At 51.7% G+C, this 21,549-nt stretch overlaps 1 protein-coding gene across 3 annotated transcripts in view; it reads right to left on the bottom strand.

Moving 5' to 3' along the window:
* The window catches only part of RRBP1 (ribosome binding protein 1), a 66,926-nt gene that overhangs the window by 28,398 nt on the left and 16,979 nt on the right, over positions 1-21,549 (bottom strand). Inside the window, exons 2-4 of one of the 3 annotated variants that reach the window (XM_011979478.1) lie at positions 18,714-19,262; positions 17,258-17,342; positions 1,098-1,246 (exon numbers count right to left, since the gene is read on the bottom strand). In XM_011979478.1, coding sequence (XP_011834868.1) covers positions 1,098-1,246; positions 17,258-17,342; positions 18,714-19,241 — 762 coding nt within the window. In that variant the 5' untranslated portion in view covers positions 19,242-19,262. Of the gene's footprint in view, positions 1-1,097; positions 1,247-17,248; positions 19,263-21,549 lie in introns of all 3 variants that reach the window. The other 2 variants (XM_011979477.1, XM_011979479.1) reach the window with 2 other exon arrangements.

Raw genomic sequence — 21,549 nt, forward strand, 5'->3', positions numbered from 1 at the left:
GGACAAGAGCAGAGGCCCGAGGTCTTGATGAAGTGGAGCAGGGACTTTGAGTCAAGGGTTCCACTGGGACTCCAGATACTTGTGGGGAAAGGCGCCCTGCCTCAGCCATCAGCCTGCCGGGGCCCCAGGTCCAGTGTGTGTTGGGACTGTCAAGGCCAAAGGCTTTGGATCCCTGGAGTGGCGTTTAGGAGTGTGGTGTTGCCAGCTCCTCTGAGGGGTGGCTGGCCACCATTTCTGGCCTGGAGCCTCCCCGAGCCGGGCGTGCAGCCTGTAGGCCTCTGGCTGTAGCATGGGGGCCGGGTACTCTGGGGACAGTGGCCTGAGCAGAGCCAGGCCTCTCCCTGGTCATCTTGATCTCCTATGGCCACTCATACCCAGTAGAGCCCCCAGTGACGAGTGACAAGCTCTCAGTGCCACTGAGACTGTGCAGGATGTGTATGGCCAGGAAGGGAGTGACCCCGCTGGCCTCAGGACACACCTGAGCATCTCTAACCACTAAATTCTCCAGCAAAGTTACCCTGAACTCTGACTCCAGTGAAGGAATGTGCCATGCAGCACTTCTTGGGGACAGCTCTTGGCCAGAGGCACAAGACAGCTCAGAGCGCTTAGCCACTGAACCTGCCCCTGGCAGCACGAGGGAAACCAGGGGCGCTTCTGGGCGGGGGAACCTCAGGGCCCCAAACAGTGTGTCCCTATACCTTCCTTTCTACACCCTGAGCTGTGGCCACAAACTGGCTAGGCCCTAGCTCCCTAGATCCCCTGCAATACAGAGCCCTGCCCCGGCCCTAATCATCTCAGGAGCCGGGCCATGGGTAGCTTGACAGAAGACCAAGCACCTGCAAGCGATCCCTCAGGGTGGCAGAATTCTGCCAAGAAAAAGAAGCGGAGGCTGTTTTATGAATGTTCTCTCTGTGGCATGGCAGGGTGCGTGTGGCCATCCTGACGGGCATCTCAGGGTGGTGGGAGGCATGGGGCCCCAGAATCCAGGTAACCACTGCAGCTCACTGGCCCCTGAGGGGAGAGGCACGGGGAAGGGCAAAACCACCCTAGCCAGCTGCAGTGGCCTCTGAGTGTGGCCAGCAGGAGGGTGGGCCCACCTTGTGCCAGGTGTCCTGAATGATGCCAGCCTTCTCAGACAGGATCTCGATGAGCCGCTGGGCCTCGCCCTCGTTGAACACCATGCTCCCAACCGTGGAGACCAGCGTCTTGTAGGGGAGGTAGAGAGGGCCATCGGCATCTGGGGGCCCTGTGCAGCGAGAGGGAAGGAGCTGAGACTTAGGCGTATGCCACAACACACGCGGCCACAAAGCCCATCACACCAAGAAGGTTCCAGTCACAGCCAAGAAGAGCTCTCCGACTGCCTGGGGTCGGCAGGCTGAGCATGGCGAGTCGGCTCCAGTGTCTCCCGTTCTTTCAGGACACTGAGAAACTGACTCAAGGATGGGTCCCTGCCCCGTCCTAACTCGCCCATAGAAGTCCCGGGCTGGGGTGGAAGTAGAGCTCCTTTTTTTATTTCTACCATCAAGATTGGCCTGGAACAAAATTAAGCAAGGCGTACTTTTCCCATGGGCTTTTCTTCCTTCCTTTTTTCTCACAAATGCGCTGGTCCTGTTCTCGGCCTGCATGGCTCACCAAGCTTCTCCCCACTGGCCATGACTGAGCTCTGTGGCCTTGTGGGACCTGACTGGGCAGCGAATCCACTGTCCATCACACACAGACACCCAGAGCTACACTCCTGCAGCCACGGGAGGGGCACGGAAGGCAAGGAGAGGCTGCTCCCACACATCGGGGCAAACCCTCTATTTCTAGCTCCCTGGATGAAAGCTTAGGCAGCGACAGGTTTGCGAGAGGGAAGGCTGGCTGGGTTCCTATAGAATGGGCCTGTCCACTCGCCAGTCCATGAGTGACTGCCTGGAGGACAGGAAGCCATCTGCCAACAACCAACCGTCACTTCTGAAAACTAAAACTGCCGAGCCCCTCCCACCCCTGCCACATACACACACACACACACACACACACACACACACACACGCACACACACACACAGCTTTGCTCTCACTGGGGCTTCAATGCAGCCTTGGAAGCAAGAAAGGGTGAACCAAGATGCCACGCCTGAGCGCCTGGACTCTTCCGCAGCTCAATGACAGCACCAAAAACGAGCCAAATCAGAGAGCGGACCGGCCTACAGCAGCCCCCTCAGCTGAGCCCACCTCGGGAGGACAAAGGAGAGGGCTGGTTTCCATAGCAACCCTCAATTCTCTGGCTTGTCACAATGTTTTCACTTACTAGTCACAATATTTTCATTACAAGTCAAAGCATTTGGCACAATACCTTAATGAGGGGAACGTGGGATGTGGGCGAGCTGGTTGCTATGAGCACCTTTATTTCATAACGTCTTACTCTGGTGAGGCTCAGGAGATTAAAAATAACCACGCTGACACCAAAGGCCTAAGAGCTCATGGGTGCCATGAAAACAGGTCCCGGCAGAAGTATGCCCCTTCAACCTTCTTTTTACCGAAATATGTGTACGTATATAAAGTAATTTTAATGCACACACAAGAGAAAATTCTAACCCAAAAGCCAAAAGAAAATAAAAGCATGCATGGCACACTCTCAGGAGAAACCCCCGTGTTAGTTCACATTTCGGTTCCCAGCCTTCCCGTCTTCCCCCTCAGCCTGCAGGTGCGTGTCTACTGCCAGCACTTTCCAGGAGACAGAGGCCACTTGTTTCAAAGACACCTCTGTAGTTACAGACTGGGCAGGGCAGCTGCTTCAGGCAGCATCTAGCTGCTGGCTGCAAAGACATTTTCCCCTCCTGACTCAGAAGAGTCTCCTCCTGTGCCGTCCGATGTGCTGGGCACCGGCCGCGTGTGGCTGCTGGGCACCTGTAACGTGGCTGGCCTGACTCGAGATGTGCCACAAGTGGAACGTACACATGGAATTTAGAAGATTTGGTATGAAAAAAAAGCATGTGAAGTATCTGTAATAATTTTATATATTGATTGTATGTTGAAATAACATTTTGGATAAACTGGGTCAAATAAAATATATCGTTAACATTCAGTCCATTTGTTTCTTGCTTGCCTTTTTAAATGTGGCTAAAAACATTCACATCGCATCCATGGCTCACACGTGTGTCGCTAACACTCTATTTCTCCTGGACTGGCTGGCCTATTCCTTTCCAGAACCGGGGACTCCCAAAGTGCCCCCTGCTGAACTCCCGGCAGCCCCCTGGTCCTACAGAGGTTCCAGAGTGACCCAAGAGCTCTGGCCTCTTTTGAACGCTCTCCTGAAAGACCACCCTTCCAGACCCCACGGCCCCTACTGCACTGCCGGGTGGGGAAACATCTGGAGAAGGCAGTTGGAGAGCCCGCGCTCTAGGACGCCGCTTCCTGCACGGGGGTCAGCGTGGCCACATGCTCACCCCTCGCAGGCTCCGTCCACAGAGTGCTCCCGAGAGTGGCATTCTCATTAAAACTTTCTAATGTAATTCCATTCTATTAGATATCTTAACAGAAAAAAACTTGTAACAAGTGAAACGAACGCAAAGCTGCGTACAGCAAAATTTTAACGCTCTCCTCTGCCATCCCTCATGGCCCCCCAGAAACTTCACAGCCTTTGCCACACTCATACAAACACTACCTTTCATATTATTTTTAGAGAGCTATAACTTTACAAAACATTTTTCATTTAGTATTTTAGGTAAAAACTGTGCTGTCTCAATTGTTCCCAAATCAAGGGCAGCACAACTGAAAGAAAAAGGGAAAGCCCTCAGAAGCAGAGGCAGGATTTCTGGGTCTCCAGATGAGTTGCATTTAAAGAACAGACTAACAGGAGCCCAAGGCGAGCCCGGCACATCACTTAGGGCTCCAGCAAATACTTGAAGACGCCAGTAATCTTCTGAACTGTGAAATCTTAACACACTAAACTAAGTCTGTCAGACTCAACACCTAGTCTGTGAAATCACGGACTTCAAAAGGCCCAGGGTGCAGTGAATGCTGGAACAGCTCGGCTCACTGAGGACTTGCTCCTGTGGCTAATGCTTGGCCCATCTTGGTGGGTCTGAAATACCAAAGAGGGACAGGCCGGGAGGCCTGGGGAGAGACCAGGGAGCAGGAGACCCCAGAGGAGAGACACAGGCCAGTGTCTCACTTTGATGGATAATCCAGACCTCTGTCTGGCAGGGGACACACCAACAACCCAGGGGCCAGGCCCTGCAGGAATGGGACAGGTAGTGTGACAAATAACCACACAGGCCTGGGCTCAGGGGGGTGGCCTCTCCTGAGCTGGGTGGCCCTGGGCATGGCACTTCACCTCCAGGTGATGGCTCCCGTGGGGGAAGCTGAGCCAGAATCCTCAGAGCCACAGGCCTGCCCAAGAGCCTGGAAATGAGATTTTTAAGTGCGATCTTCTCACCCTTACTGCTGACAGCTAACTCAATGAAAAAGCAATGAATGAATGAATTCATTCATTTATGAATGCACAGATGAAGAAACACATCCGTAGGCCACGTCCAGTCTGCAGGTCACCTCTGTCCTTGGGCAGTGGGGCACCAAGGTCAGAGCAAGGCCTCTGGGACCAGGTGGCCTGGAGTCGAATCCCAGCTTGGCTCCTTCCCACCTGTGTCCTTGGACAAGCAGCTTAATCTTCCTTTGCCTCTGTTTCCTTGCCTACGAAATGGGGATGATCACTGTTCCTCTCACAGCTTGGCTGGAAAGATTAAGTTGCAACATGCTTGGAACCATGCCTGGCACAGGGTAACGCACAGCAAAATAAATCAGCATGGCCGGCCTTCAAGCAGCTCACAGCAGCTCAGCGAATGCACCTCACACTCCAAATTTCAAAACAACTCTCCCTGCTGCGCCCACGCTGGGAGGCTCAGGCACCTAAAATTAAACCCATCTGGCAAACAGACATGTAGTGTTCTCTCTGTCAACTGTGGCGTCCTTGGACGAGGCTTTTCTCTCTGTATAATTTCCAGGATCCCCCATGGCCAGGGCTCAGGCACAGGAGGAGGATCTCAGCCCTAAGGGGCCTCATGCGACTCGGCAGCCAGTCCCCCACATCAGCTGCTGGAGCACCCCTGCACTGTGCACACCCGGTTCTCTCAGTCCACGGGGAGGCTATCAGAACCATTCCAGGAACGGCCGCCCGAGCCCTGGCAACAGCTGGTGGTTAATAGGAGAGGATTATCGCCTCGGCCCTGGGATGGGCCCCACAAAAGGCTCCAGCTCAGCTCCAGCTCGGCTCCAGCTGCTGCTACAGGTGCCCAGAAGCCCTGGCCAGGGCAGGCAGGGCCAGGTGGTCTCCAGACACAAAGTATGTACCACCTGTGTACCCAGCAGTCCGTAAATTGCTGGGCCTGGAAGGTTAAGTTACAGGTTGGGCTGTGGCCAAGAGAGACAGCGGACACAGGGCCATAAGGCAGAAGAGTGACACAAAGCGGACCTGGAGAGCGACTGTGGCAGCAATGCCGAGAAAGGCTTTAAGGCTTTGGGCCAAGCATAGCTGGGTAAGGACACGGTGAGGGGCTTTGGGCCCTAGCATGTCAGGCTTGCACCCGAGGTTGGACTAGGTCCAAGTCTTCATAGGCCCTCAGAATCTGGATTTTATTCTGTAGGAAACAAGCAATGCCTAGAAAGGAATGTTTGAATTTGAGAAAAAGATTTCAGGATGCCCAGGGGGATGCAGCTGGAAGCAGACAGACCAGCTGGCCCGGACCCTGGTCCTAAGAGCCTGAATCCCCGCTGGGTCCTAAGAGCCCAGGACCAGAATCCAGGCCCAAGTATTCAGGAAGCTGAGCTGGCGGGAGAGAGGCCCAGGTGTCAACCCAGGGACTCCTGACAGTGGAACCTGAAACGGCGTGCACTTGAGGGCTTGGGGAAGAACTCCATTGGCAAAAACTCTCATTTCCTAAGAGACTGTCCAGATCAGGTTCTGAGGGCACCTCCCCCAGACACACAGATGCAGTCTGAATAGCTGCTGCCTCCGGGCCTGCACAGGGGCAACTCCAGACAGTGCAGACCAAGGGACCCAGCATGGCTGCCCCTGTGGGAAGAAAGCCAGATTGAAATCTTGGCGTGCCTTCCACACCCTGCATCTCCAATCACCCCACCCAAACTCAGGTGTGCTTTAAGAAGGTGAAGACCCTGGGGCCCCAGGAAGGGGCTCCCCTGTGCCTCCTGGAAGCCCCGCACTGCACAGGTAGTCATCAGCCTCTGCAGACCAAGATTAGGAGGCCGAGGACAAGCTCCCCATTCCTGCTGACCCAAAGTCCAGAGGGCGTCTCTCTCTCTCAACCTGAGGAGCTGGCTCCTTTCAGGGTCCCGCCCCAAGGTGGGACGCAAGACGCTCTCTAGGGAGGAGCTCCTGCCAACATCACTGCTGGCCTCTCCCTAACAGCTCGTTCCTGGACTGCGGCCATGAAGGCTCCTCCTGAGCCTGGGGGGGAAGTGAGCTTTATGAGACCCTGGAGGAAATGAAGATCTACCAAATGCTCCCGGAGGCAAACTGCGACTCCTGCTCTCACTCACTGCTCGTCTGCCCACAGCTGAAGCCGGCCCTGGACAGCACACGAACAGTGGACTCCAGGCCCAGCTCAGGCCACACAGCCCGGCCTTGCCCAGGCACTGGTCAGCGCTCCTGACAAGAAACAGGCCAAGGAGGCACAGCTGCACTTGGCTCCAAATGCCACGAACGGTCACACCTGCAGCTTTAAGGGCACTGGAGCTAATTACAAATAATGTCAAGAACAACCTGATTCGGGCCCTTTTAATCAGTCCTTTTCCTTTGGTTGGAGAAGAAAGTAATCAGCTACCAACTTGGGGAGTTGTATATTTAATGGTATCTAATGGAATTTAAAATATCCTAAAGACTGAAGAACTATTTTCCTCTTTTAAAGTTTTGGTTTTTCCTCCAAGTTTCAACAAAACTAATTTTATACCTGGAGTTAAAAAAAACCTACATCACAGTATTTTTAAAAGACAGACAATTCCTGGAGGACCTCTGGGCAAGGCCCTTCCCAGGGCACACAGGCTGGCCCAAGGAGGATACGGTTTAGACAGCAATTAAGACTCTACCTAATGCCTGCAGAAAACGGCAGGGGATTTTTAATCCCCGGCTGTCTGACCACAGCCGTCTGGGGCCAGTGACCGGAGTCCCAGCCTCACCATGTTTTCAAGTGACTGAAAAGAGATTTCTGGAAGAGTGTCATCTAGCAGCTTCTCACACTGATACTTGGCTCGCTTCCCTAGGGGATGTTTTTGTTCTTTTTGAAAAAAAGAAGAAAAAAAGAAAAAGTTGGGTTTGAAGAACTTACACAGAAAGTGAATAAAGGCTCCTAAGCCCCAAAGAGTTTTCTTCAGAGCTTCAGACTCTGGGAAACTGAGTTAAGTTCAAAAGAAAAAGTATCTGACTTGATCTCCGTGTACACCTCTCTGTGCATCCGCCGGCGAGAAGGGCACAGGGGCACCTACCGGGCAGGGCGGGGGCCTCGGGAGGGGCTGCCCACACCAGCCGCTCTGCCATCTGCTGGTCATCTGCATGACTTCTGGGAAGTCTGAGCTTTGGTTTCTGCTTTTATCAAACAGGTAAAAATTCAAATCCACCTTAGAGAATTGCACGAGGGAAACCAGCCTCCTAAACTGCACCTCTGAACAAACACCTGGCTGGGGATTGTAGCGGTGTCACACTGGCTGTGCTAAGCAGCGCTGGGCCTGGAGCACAGCAGGCACACGTGGGGAAGACAGGTGTGGGTGGGTGGGTGAGGAGCCGGGAGCAAAGGGTGTTCCCATCACCAAGTCAAATCGTTTAAGATGAGGGCCCTGCTACACTAAACACCTTGAATACTGTTTCCTGGGGGCTTGACAACTCTTCCCCATACCCTGTGACCTGTGACCCCAGCCCCATTAGATTACAGAACAAGACTTCGGATTTTAGGTTGCATTTCCTATTGTGGGGGTAGAATGGGGGCTAGGTGAGACTGCACACTAAACATGGAGCTCACAGGCCCCCTCCCACCAGGGCACTGCCAGGCTCCAGGATGTGGGAACCGCCTTTAACTTCCCACCTTGCCTCAGTTCATGAATGCTTCCCAGGCGCCTGTGTGCCAGGGCGGGGACAGGCACTGGCCTCCTCCTGGAGGCCTCAGAAGAGCTGGCACTGCCTTTCCTCATTCCAGACCCAGACGGAGCAAGGCCCTCCTTACTGCTCCTCAGAGGATGCAGGGCTGCCTCGAAACACCCAGAAGGATGAGAGTTCCATGAGTTTTGATATAATGAGGGCCTATGTGACTTAGAGACAAATAACAGAGTTTTTGTTTCTTCTCCATTAAAAAAAAAAAAAAAAAATTATAGAAAAACTGGAAAACGCAGAAGGCTGAAAGGGAGATACTAACATTTACCCATAATCCTGCCTCCCAAAGGTGGCCTCTTTTTCCCACATGGACTTATCTGACGTGGCAAGAATGGGTCTCTGAAATGCCTGTTTCTGAGTGTTTGCCACCTCATGGAGGTTGGCTGGGTTCTCCTGGGCCAAGACACAATGGTCCCTCTGGCCACAGAGTAAAACTGGCTTGCATCAGCAGGCTGGGGAAAGAGGGCCCCGCAGAAAGCAGGCCCCCAGGCAAGACAGAAGTGCCATGCCCCTAGGGTTACCCACCCCCTTCCGTTAGGCAGAAAGGTCACAGGTCCTTGGGTGAGCTCCAGACTCCCCAAGAGTGTAACAAGTACCCTGCATCCCCACATCCCCTGAGTGACGTGCTAGCAGAGGTAAGGAGGAAACACCTGTTTCCACCCAGCAGCAACAATGAGTGAAGCAAGACCCAGTTAAAAGCATACTGTTCTGGAGCTCACGCTAACTGTGGGGTCTTCAGAATGTACATATGTACTTCCTCAGTCTACGCCCACACTGTAGGATCCAGACTCGATTCCAGGTGCTGGGTGGGACAGCTCTCCTGCCAGTGTAACACCCAGATGGTGATTAGTATGAGATCAGTGCAGCCCAGGGTGGGAGGCAAACCAGCATAATCCTGCAAACAAAGACTCAATCTGAGGATAAAAATAGCTTTTTTAAAAACCAACACCACTGCATACAACTTGTGCTAGAAACCTGACTTTCCTAATAGACACTGTATATAAGTGCTCAGTTAACAAACCAGCTAAAGCCTGGATGCGTGCGTCAGCTGACAGTACCCCAAACGTGGGGAAGCCTCCGTTCTGGGGACTTTCCACTTCTCGAGGATGCCATCAATTTCCTCCTCTCCAAACATTTAATAAAGAATTTGTGCCTTTCATTTCTGAAGGAAGAGGTTTTCTCCTTATCCCACGTCTGGGTTTATAATGCTCCCTCCACCCCAAACTTCCTGAAGTTAGAATCATTTCCAGAGTAGCACAGCAGCATCGTGTGAGGAGTGCTGAGTCAGAAAACAATTGTGTGGGCCTCTCATCGTAAATTGTGGAAGTTTCTGGAGAGCAATGCAGCACTGTCTTCCTAAATTAAAAATGTACCCACCTTTTGACTTGGCAATTACTTATCTAGGAATTTACTTTGTAGAGACACACAACAGTGTATGTACGTCATTGCAGCATTAATTTTAGCTGCAAAATAGCTGCATACTACTTAAATGTCATTTAAATAAATTGCGATACATTCATGCCAGGGAATATTATGCAGCTGAATGTGGCAGCTTCGCAGGTGCAATATGGAAAGATGTCACCAACACACTGTTAAGTAGACAGCAGTGTACACTGCAGCTCCCGTTTGTGGGTGCCCAGGTGAAGAGCACAGTGAATTTGAGGCCCCCCCCCCCCCGCAGGAAATGGATGGTGACTGGGATGGAGCAAAAAGACTTTCTATTTTCACCTTCCATGCTTCCAGACTGTGAATTCTGTTTACTGGAAACACATATTTATATAATAATAAATTGTAAAAGGCAAGGATTAGGAAGGCAGGCGTTCTCTGTCAAATACAGCCATGGACAAGCAGTAAAACCTGCTGCAGGGCCCCCATCTGCTGTTGGAGGACAGTCAGACCAGAGGTTCTGGAAGCGACCCAGCCTGGGTCTGCAAAAGCATGTCCTGGGCCTACCACTCCTGCGGGGTCTCCCTCTGGGACACTTGTCAGGAGGGGGCCCTGCTGGACCAAACAGGTAACAGATAAGGCCAGGAAGACTGAAGAAGCCATTCAAGTCTCTGGTGGAGCCCAGCTCCAGACCTGGTTTTGCTGCTGATCTGTCATGTGCTATGGGCCAGTCACAGCCTCTGTGACCCCTCGCAGCATCCTACTGTGATGTGGAGGTCAGACAGCTCACCCCACCCTGTACTCAGGACACAGCAGCCAGAACAAAGCAGGCAGGAGCAGTGTGCAACAGCACACAGGGCTGCACAGATCTGCCAGTGATCTAAGAGGCCACCTCCTTTCAAACGGTCCTGTTTAGAGCACTGCTGTGGGAAACTTTCTGTTCTGGCCGAGATGATCTGCCTCTGCACTGTGTAAGGGGAGCCACTAGCCACGTGTGCCTAGTAGGCCTTGGAATGTGGCTAGTGTGACTGAGGAATGGAATCTTTTATTTACTTCTGAGTAATTTAGGTGATAATTTAAATGCTCCCATGTGACCAGTGTCACCCATATGGGACAGCACAGCCCTAGACTCTAGCCCTTCCCTGCCCAAGTCAAGGCCTCCTGGACTCATGGGAGGAACTCCCGTCCCGGCCTGCTCCACACCGGTGATCCAGAACCCACTCCCAAGCACCTCCCGGATCCCTGCAGCACAGCCCTCATGCCACCTCACCCCTCCCACCCAACACACTCACACCGACAGGTCCCTGTGATTCTAGACATCCAGGGCCAGTCAGCCCACCTGGAGTTCTGCCTACGGTTGCCTCAGGTTGGGCACACATGACCTCTAGAGAAGATGGCAGGCCCCAGACTGACAGGAAGCTCGGCCCCAGCAGAGGGGCAAGGAGGTACAGGGCAGCCAGTGGGGGCCGCCGCAGCCTTTGTCTGTTCCGCAGACAAAGGAAGGAACCCGCAGTCTAACGTGTCTCATCCGGGCCTGCTCACCCGGCAACATGGTCACAGCCGCCAATGGTAAGCAGAAATCCAATTAATTCTGGAACACGAAACTCCACATGTAAGACGTAGTTGCAAGGGTGAAGCCAATTCCATGAGCCACTGGTGAAAACCCATGTTGTGGACTCACAGATTTCTGCCTCATACCCTCAGGCACCACAGTTCACGGCAAACTGAAAACCAAGAAAATCGTCCGAGGGCACAGAGACAAGGTGGGAAATGACTGCGAGTGATGCAGCGAGCCCAGAGCAGAGAAGCGCCTTTGCGAGGCAAAAAGGCCAAGCACCCAGAGAGCACCACCAATAACTGACTCTGCCGTGGTGGGAATTCTGCCAGATGCAGCGACGTGCCCACCATGCCCAGCACGCCCTCGGGCTCTCTCCTGTGCTCATGTTATTTGTGTGTGGGAAAAGCAGACTAACTGTGAGGAGAGGTGCACACTTCACTGAGCCCACCCAGGGCCTCTGTCCTTTACAGTCAGAGCTGCAAAGCAGCTGGAAGCTGGATGCTATGCAGACAGTCCTTCTTGCCCACGCCACCTGGCAGTGCTTCAGGGGGTGGGCCCCCCACCCATGCTCTTAGCAGGAAGATGGCAGCCACAAATGCATCAAGAAATGTCCCTGGAGCCCGTCAGCTGGAAACAGCAGAAAATACACGTGTGCTAAAGAATAAACAGATTGTGACAGAGTCCAGATGAGGCCAATACATACAGATACAGGCCAAGAACAGCCTGGCCCTGGCCAGGCGAGGTGGCTCACGCCTATAATCCCAGCACTTTGGGAGGCCTTGGCGGGTGGATCACCTGAGGTCAGGAGTTCGAGACCAGCTGCCAACATGGTGAAACCCCATCTCTACTAAAAATACAAAAATCAGCTGGGCGTGGTGGTGGGTGCCTACAATCCCAGCTACTTGGGAAGCTGAGGCAGGAGAATCGCTTGAACCCGGGAGGCGGAGGTTGCAGTGAGTCAAGATCACGCCATTACACTCCAACCTGGGTGACAGAGCGAAACTCCATCTCAAAAAAACAAACAAAAAAAAGAACAACCTGGTCCCAAGGTGGACAGAAAGAGCCACACATGCACGCCTCACAACCCCCAGCCACCAAAGACCAATGCTGATTGGGACATTAATACTAGATACCCACCCGCACAGTCCACAGAAAAGCACACTGTATAGTTAAACAGTAATGCATGAACCCGTTTTTGTCTGTTTTGGTTTGATAATGGCCATGCAGGGTCTGACCACTGAACTAAAGGACACAACAAAAGGACAGGGCCCTCCACCCCAACTGCTACGCATGCAGACTGGTGTGGGCTGTCCACGTAACACACACCCGACCTCCTCACATCCCAGGGCCAGCGCCCTCCCTTCACAGTCTCCATGCAGGAGGCACCAAGCCATTGTCGTTCCAGGACTCGAATGTCCCCCACATCCTGAGTGTAACCCCATCACGGGACTGGTGACAGCAGGTGCTGAGTGTGAAGCATCTTAAGCCAGAGTTCTGAATGCTTTTTATTGTACAGATGCTGCTCCCCCAATCTCCACCTGGGACCCCGGAACTCCAGACACATTAAAGACTTATGGGTTTTCTATGGATAAACTCGGAGCCTTACCAATATGCACTACAGATTCTGTGGAAAAGAAGACTGAATACATGTGCCTGTTAACTGGGATTTCAAATACCTTGAATTTCCGGCCTTACTACCCAATCACGTGTGTTTGCTAGTGACTCCCTTCCATGTTCATAAATGCCTCCTTCCATCTGTCCTGAGCTCTTGATGCTTGAGCATCACGGAATCATGGAGGGTCTCTCCACTGTGGCTGGAGCTCTGGACCCGGTCACCAAGTCCACGCTCCCCTATCAACAATCCTGGGTGACTCTATAGCCTGTGCTGCTTTACAAACCACCCTCAGCCCCTAAGGTCTGTCCACTGTGGCTCTTGGGTCCTTCTCTGCACTTCACCCCAGAACTACTGAGATGAACGCACAGGCAGAGGCCTGCGGTGCTGAGCTACGTCCAGAGACAGCACGCCGGAGCAGGAGTTCCAGCGGCCCCTGCCTTCCAGGGATCTTTCTCAGTTGTTTTAACATCTGGAATTAAGGAAATATCATTATTCCTTTATTTTTTGCAATGGCAAAAAGAGTATTTTAGAAAATATATCAAGATCCAATTTTATCTCCCTAAAATAATTTCTAAAGGGCATTCTATCAGGAAGGTTTTAATAGGAAATTCTTTGCTTCATCAGTTCGTTGGAATTCCTGTCCCAGCAGCATTACTGAAGGCTTTCCGAAGGGTGTTCCCAGCTCCAGGGGGCGCTGTCACAAACACGAGATCTAGGGTCTTCAGTGTTGCTTTCTGACTTTCATTTTTTTCCTTTCTTTTTAAAATTTCTTGTAGAAACCAGGTCTCACTATGTTGCCCAGGCTGGAACTCCTGAGCTCAAGTGATCTTCCTGCCTCAGTCTCCCAGGGTGTGAGGATTAACAGGAGTGAGCCACCACGCCCAGCTGCTTTTTGACTTTTGAAAACGACTACTACATTGAAAAAAAAAATTAGAAAGGAACTAGTGCTCTAATGGGGGTTCTTATATAGTGTATTTCCTACAGTTCTGGTTTATCTTGTTATCACTTATCTAACGTCTCTGCCTTCCATTGTTCTTGAGGCATCTAAAGAATTTGGCACCGGACTTTTCCAATGAAAAGTCACACTGTGACCATGTGACCAGTCTTTGTAGGCTATTATGGGATCTTCCCAGGCATCACTGTTAGTGGCTGCACTGTGTCTGGGTGAGCCGAATGCACCGAGCTCTCAGGGCGGCCCGAGGGATACCCCGGCCACTCACCCACAGACCTGGCTGCCACAGTTTACACTGTTTCCTGAAGGGAGTCTGGGAGAAGAAGAAAAACTACTGGCCCCTTTAAGCCTCTTGATACATTTTACAAAAATGCTTTTCAAAACGGTCACACAATTTACAATGCCAGCATTTAAAAATATATATTATATATTGATATGAACAGGTTTTAAATAAAGCTTATTTGCTTTAATGTGAGTTTTCAAAATTGCTAAATGACAAAGTCTCCCGGATCATGACTGGCCCCACGTGTGGGACCTGGGACCCACAGCATCAGCAGCTCCCAGGAGCTGCTTAGAAATACAGAATCTCAGGCCCCACTTGGGAGCTGCTGAGTCACCGTCTTTATCATAGCAAGATCCTGGGTGATTCATCTGCATACCAAAGTTTAAGAAGCACTTCAGAAGGGGATGTCTCCGGGATCCTCGCAGTGTCTGGTGAGTGGCCCGAGTCCACCGCAGATGGCCCTGACGATGCCTTTGTACATCGATCATGGGAAAACAGGCCTGAGATTCCTCAGTGCGAATTCAAGAAACGAAAACGTAAAGTCCAAGAAAGAACTTTCCCCATGTTTTCCAGACTCCCGACACTGTGAAGAAGAAAGAAACCACCCTGCGGGCGGCGTGTCAGTGGCACACGTGGCCCTGCCTCTGCCTCTTCCTTGTGGTTGCGCAGCCCCGCGTGGCTGCGTGTCAAGCTTCCCCATGTCAGCCTTGGTGACTTCTTCTCATGACAATGTCAGAGTGGCCATCTTCCACCATCTGGGCTAATCCATATTCATTTCTTTTCAAATTAAATCTATTTCATCCAAACTTTAAATTTTTATAGAGGCAAGTGCTTGGTGGGTCTAAGGAGACTTTTCCAAAAGATGAATATATGAACACACTGCCCCAGATCATTTGCCGAACGTTTCCTCCCCTACTGCAATATGATGCTTCTCTCATTCAAGTTCTCAGTCAGTTTCTGGGCCTTCTATTCTCCTACTTGTAATTACAACAGTTGGGAGATGTTCACACAGTGACAGGACTGGCCTTCTAAAATCCACTTTAAAAAAATCTGTTCAATTATTCTTACCTATTTTTCCCTCAGATGGGACTTTTCGAATAATCCGTCAAGTTAGGGGGAAGATCTTACCAAGAAGGTTGGGCTGGAATAATGGTAGACCACTAAATTAACTTGGAAATTACTATCCTTTCATCGATAATATTTAATCTTCTTCTCCTAGAACATGGGGTTTATTTTCTTGGTTGCAACTTTATCACCTCATCAAGCTGTTGTGTTAGGTTCACAGAGGTTACACGTAGATCTCATCCCTAACAAGGTTCTTTATTACCTGCAAATTAGAACAATTTTGTCCTCCTTTCCAATATTATCATCACACTTCTATTTCATATCTTGTTTCAAAAGTCTAAAGCCACACGAAGTAACAATGACCATGGGATGCAGGAAGTTGTGGACATCCCTGATGTAGAAGAACCAAGTAAAAGCCGATTCTCAGCAACATCGCCAGCTTTGAATCAAGTGGAACATCATGTTAAAGAAAGGGCAGTGTGTGGCCGGGAGCGGTGGCTCAAGCCTGTAATCCCAGCACTTTGGGAGGCCGAGACGGGCGGATCACGAGGTCAGGAGATCGAGACCATCCTGGCTAACACGGTGAAACCCCGTCTCTACTAAAAAAAAATACAAAAAGCTAGCCGGGCGAGGTGGCAGGCGCCTGTAGTCCCAGCTACTCGGGAGGCTGAGGCAGGAGAATGGCGTAAACCCGGGAGGCGGAGCTTGCAGTGAGCTGAGATCCAGCCACTGCACTCCAGCCTGGGCGACAGAGCGAGACTCCGTCTCAAAAAAAAAAAAAAAAAAAGAAAGGGCAGTGTGTCGCCTGCCAGCCTCTGGAAGTAGGGCTGAGGCCAGAGCGTCTGGGTTTTCAAAGGGCTTTCGAGGCCACCTGATCTGGGCTGGGCAGCTGGTCCCTGGCTTCCCACAGGAGCCTACAGCCACTCACAGGGGACAGGGCCTCTCACACGGAGCAGGGGGATGCTGTCCTAGCAAATGGCCCAACAAAAACAGCAGGAGAAGGAGGAAACCCCAGGAAGGTAATAGCCTGACAGAGGCAAGATAGGGAAGCCCAGCTAAAGACACAGGGCCTGTGCAACCCGACACTGGTCCAAACATTTCACACCTTCCAAGATACCTTTTGTCAACACAAATGCAATTATTTTTCCAAATCAGCTAGTGGCTATTTAAAAACAAGAAAAGGAGAGGAGAGGAGAGGAGAGGAGAGGAGAGGAGAGGAGAGGAGAGGAGAGGAGAGGAGAGGAGAGGAGAGGAGAAGGGAGGGGAGGGGAGGGGAGGAGAGGAGAAGAGAGGAGAGGAGAGGAGAGGAGAGGGGAGGAGAGAGAAGTAAAATTGAATGAATGAAAAACATGAAACAGGAACTCCCTGGACCAATTTCTACAGTGATATACACGAAAAAGATAAAGGTAAATCAGTGCTCCATATGATCACATATGTATGTAATCCAGTGTCTATGTTAATGCTCTATAATGCTTTACTAAATGACTAGGGTGGGGCAGGGGAAGGGGAAGGCAGAGGGGGAAAGAATGCAACTGCTCCTTAAAAACACCTTCCTACCGTCATTCACTCAACAAACACAGATACACGAGTCAGGCTGTACAAAAGCATCAGGTGAGGCAAGAACACGGAACAGGCTGACGGCACACAGCCAGACAGTTAAGAAAGACTTGTCAACACACAGAACTCTTCTACACTGTGTGGTGGATGGAATTACTGCTCCTAATTCCTCACCTCTCCTTGTGCTCCCATATGTTTAAGACATGTCAAGACATGGACCTACTGCTCACTCACCTCTCCTTTCTCACATCACCTTGCAGTCCCTTCTCTCTGGACACAGTGGACTCCCTGCCCCTTGACTCAGGCTCAGACACATCACTTGTTCTGGTCATTGAAACACGGGCTTGAAATGCCCTTTTGTGCCTCTGCTGTAACCATGAAGGGCCTCTGCCCTAGAGGGCCCCAGAAGGACCACACATGGAACTGACCTGAGCTCAACCTGTAGCAGAGTCACCAACCCAGTTAAAACCAGATTGAGGCAGAGCCACCATCCAAGAAAGTTCACATCTGCTAACCTCCAGAAGCATGAGCAACAATAAATGACCACTATTGAAAGCCACTCAATTTTTTTTTGAATGTTTGTTATGCAGCCTTATTATGACAATTGCTGACTGATACAGGTGGTACTCCCCAAGAGAATCCACAAGTCATTTAAAAACAGCCTTTCCTTCTAAGTTCATAAAGAAATCAGTTACTTACCAGGCTCACCTTTTTTCTTTGAACCAGACTTCTTCTTGGCAGGAGCCTCTTGTTTTGGTGCCTCTGGGCTCTGGGCCACATCTGTATTTCTGCCCTGGACAGAAGCTGACTCTGTCTTTTTACCCTGATTGGCAGCTGCGTCTGCCTTTTTGCCCTGGTTAGGGGACCCTTCTGCCTTTTTGCCTTGGCTGGGGGACCCTTCTGTTTTTTTCCCCTGGTTTGTAACACCCTCTACCTTTGTGCCCTGATTAGCAACCGAATCTGCCTTTTTGCCCTGGTTGGGAGCTCCGTCTCCTTTTTTGCCTTGGTTGGGACTCCCCTCTGCCTTTTTGCCCTGAGCCCCTTCTGTCTTTTTACCCTGGTTCTGGGCTCCCTCTCCTTTTTGGCCCTGGTTCTGGGCTCCCTCGGCCTTTTTGCCCTGGTTCTGGGCCCCCTCGGCCTTCTTGCCCTGGTTCTGGGCCCCTTCTGCTTTTTTGCCCTGGTTCTGAGCGCCTTCAGCCTTCTTGCCCTGGTTCTGAGCCCCCTCGGCCTTCTTGCCCTGGTTCTGGGCCCCCTCGGCCTTCTTGCCCTGGTTCTGAGCCCCCTCGGCCTTCTTGCCCTGGTTCTGGGCCCCCTCGGCCTTCTTCTGGGCCCCCTCGGCCTTCTTGCCCTGATTCTGGGCCCCCTCGGTCTTTTTGCCCTGGTTCTGGGCCCCTTCAGCCTTTTTGCCCTGGTTCTGGGCCCCCTCTGCTTTTCTGCCCTGGTTCTGAGCCCCCTCTGCCTTTTTGCCCTGGTTCTGGGCCCCCTCAGCCTTCTTGCCCTGGTTCTGGGCCCCCTCGGCCTTCTTGCCCTGGTTCTGGGCCCCCTCTGCCTTCTTGCCCTGGTTCTGGACCCCCTCAGCCTTCTTGCCCTGACCCTGGGCCCCCTCAGCCTTCTTGCCCTGACTCTGGGCCCCCTCTGCCTTTTTGCCCTGATTCTGGGCCCCCTCTCCCTTTTTGCCCTGATTCTGGGCCCCCTCTCCCTTTTTGCCCTGATTCTGGGCCCCCTCGGCCTTTTTGCCCTGGTTCTGGGCCCCCTCTACCTTTTTGCCCTGGTTCTGGGCCCCTTCTACCTTTCTGGCCTGGTTCTGAGACCCCTCAGCCTTTTTGCCCTGTGTTGGGGTCCCCTCCGCCTTTTTCCCCTGGTTTGGGGTTGTATCTACCTTTTTACCCTGGTTCTGGGCCCCCTCCACCTTTTTGCCTTGGTTTGGAGTTCCTTCTGCCTTTCTGCCTTGGTTTGGGGTTCCCTCTGCCTTCTTCCCTTGGTTTGGGGTTCCTTCTGTCTTTTTGCCCTGGTTTGGGGTTCCCTCTGCCTTTCTGCCCTGATTTGGGGCTCCTTCTGTCTTTTTGCTTTGGTTCTGAGCCCCCTCCGCCTTTTTGCCCTGAGTAGTGCCAGTGGCTGGTGCGTTGCCCTTGGCACCCACTGGGGGCACCACCACCATTGGCACCTCCTTGGGAGCAGTTTCTAAGATGGCAGCCTTCGAAGTGAGAACCTGGATGGAATTCACTACAGAGCTGACAGCTGGTTCCACTTTTGCCACTTTTTTCTCCTTCTTCTTTTTGTCCTTGGGAGAGGAGGCCAGCTTCTCCTGGGGCGTGGCTGGAACTGTGGCGACAGGAGCAATGATAATGGGGGGCTGGACTGGGGTTGGAGCCACAGCCACAGCAGGAGCCCGCACTGGTTCTCGGAGGAGGACAGTCACATTGGGTGCCGGATCGTGATCAGGTATCTTCCCATTAGGCTTCTCTTCCTTTTTCTTGGTCTTTCCTTTCTTCTCCACTGTTTTCTCCTTCTTTTTCTTCTCTACTTTCTGGTGGTGAGTTTTCGCCATCTCCTTGCGCTGGTTGGCTAGGGCTTCTTCATACGACGTTTCCTTCATGGAGAAAGTCGACACCAGGAAGATGCCAATGGCAGAAACAACCATGAATCCTCCAAAGACCACAACTCCCAAGGTTTGAGTGTCGTAAATATCCATCCTGGCTTGCTTTCCTTTCACCTGTCAAATACACACATGGAGGTTACTCTATTTGTAGAAATCGAGGCATTCAACAGTTTCCATCCCCACCAAACTTCAGGTTTCACTAATTCTTTCTTCAGACTAATAAATTCAGAGAAGAAACAAACCCAGGCACTCTCTGATGTCCCACATTCTCTCCTGCTCCTCTTTAGGAATGAGCGATTCATACCCACGGCAGGAGCAGACCCCACACAAAGCAGCAGTCGAGGCAGAGCAGAGTACAGGTCTACCTCTGCAGCACACACGCCCAGGAGCCTCTGCAGCCAGGTCCCCCGTGCAAGATGTTCCCCACCACAAAGTCAAAGATGCACAGGAGCACAAATGCAGGCCAGGTGTGAGACCATGGGCAGTGGTGGAGACCGGAGCAAAAACACCCGCCCCCACCTAAAATTAGGCAGTGACACTCCGTCATGGCCGACTGCCCTAGAAATGTGATTGCTGAGTTGGGAGATGTTTTGATTTTTCATGTTAGGCCAGTTATCTTTTGAATATTTTTTCTCTCAATGTGAAATTGACTGATTTAAAAAACATGTGAACCAAACCAAACACATCTGCAGGCTTTCAGCCACATGCATTTTAGCCAGCAGGCCCACAGTGTGCCATCTCCACTCGGTTGCTTCCCTCTTCCCCAGTGCCAATAAATGCCGCTACCCAGGATCAGAGATAAAAACTTCTGCATTACAATCCTGAAACGTGTTCAAGAATTCAGTGAGGGAAAATAGCCTTTTGCCAGCAACAGCTCCTGAGGAGTTATGGAGCCTATAATTTGCATGTTGGGAAACAGGAAGAATCAGTCCTGGGAGGCCCAGAAGATGCCAGGTTTGGAATTTCACATCCAGAAGGTGCACAGAGGGTGAGGAGACAGTGTCACCAGGCGCTCTGTCAGACAACGCTCCCCAAACCATGAGGACGAACAACACGGTTCTCACTGCCTATGGACCAAAGTCCAATGGCTCAGAGGCAACCAGGTTCATACACCTTCCTGCCACAGCCCAGGCTAAGTTCCACTTCACTGAGGAACTCCAGGAGGTGTATGTATTTGGATACATTCAACTGAGTCCCGAGTCCCTCTAACAAAGATCAATGGAATGAGCAAAGAGAACACAAGGGTAAGAAGGGGTGAGTAAGGGGAAGTAGAAAGAGGTGGAAGAGGAGAGGAGGGGAAGTGGACAGGCCTCCCCCAACATTGCCCTGCAAAACCTCTAGATGCTGTGGGAGGCTGGGTCCAGGCTGCTTAGTGGCTCAGATACTGAGATTCTTCTCCTAAGAAATTGAGATCCCCACTCCTCTTGAGTGGATACAGAAAAGGGAAATAGAGTAGGAATCAAATGCAAATTTTGATATGAGGGCATTTTAAAGAAGGGACTGAGAAGGGAGACTGTTTTCAACGTCTTGGCATCGTGTTCTAAGACAAATCACTCTCGGCCGGGCGCGGTGGCTCACGCCTGTAATCCCAGCACTTTCGGAGGCCGAGGCTGGCAGATCACGAGGTCAGGAGATTGAGACCATCCTGGCTAACACAGTGAAACCCCGTCTCTACTAAAAATACAAAACATTAGCCAGGCGTGGTGGCGGGGGCCTGTAGTCCCAGCTACTCGAGAGGCTGAGGCAGGAGAATGGTGTGAACCTGGGAGGCAGAGTTTGCAGAGAGCCGAGATCGCACCACTGCACTCCAGCCTGGGTGACAGAGCGAAGACTCCGTCTTAAAAAGAAAAAAAAAAATTCACTCTCACTCTTATCACAGAAGGAACGCATTACTTTGGCCTTTCTAAGACTTTTGCAGGAAGAGGGTTTAAAACACTCATGACAAGAAAACTTCCCAGCATATGCTCTCCCTGGGGACAACTCTATCAGCCGCGTGGCAACACACTTCTCGCACACTGTCACTCTGCACTGAGCGGGACCGAGTCACACTTTTCATTCCAGTCTTAACCTCTACAAACAAAGTCTTAGGGGAGCTCATGGAGGCCTTTCAATCCTGGGTCAGGCGGCATTTATGTTTCCAAATGGGTTCTGACCTCTGGCTGTGGGCAGTAGCAGTGTGATCCACAGCCAGGGCACTCTCACGTTTGATCATCGAGGGAAAGTACCAGGAACTGGCCTTCCGAGAACACACTCTCAAGTGGGGTGTTAAAAAGGAAATCACACCCTGCTCAGCTGTGCATGGATTCAGTGGGTAGGAGGATGGGGACAAGCAGGTCTGGAACATGGTACAGTCAACCCTCACTTTTTGGCAGGTACCCACCAACCAAAACTCCTCTGAGTA

Source organism: Mandrillus leucophaeus, unplaced genomic scaffold (genome assembly GCF_000951045.1).
Source record: "Mandrillus leucophaeus isolate KB7577 unplaced genomic scaffold, Mleu.le_1.0 Scaffold202, whole genome shotgun sequence".
Taxonomy (NCBI): domain Eukaryota; kingdom Metazoa; phylum Chordata; class Mammalia; order Primates; family Cercopithecidae; genus Mandrillus; species Mandrillus leucophaeus.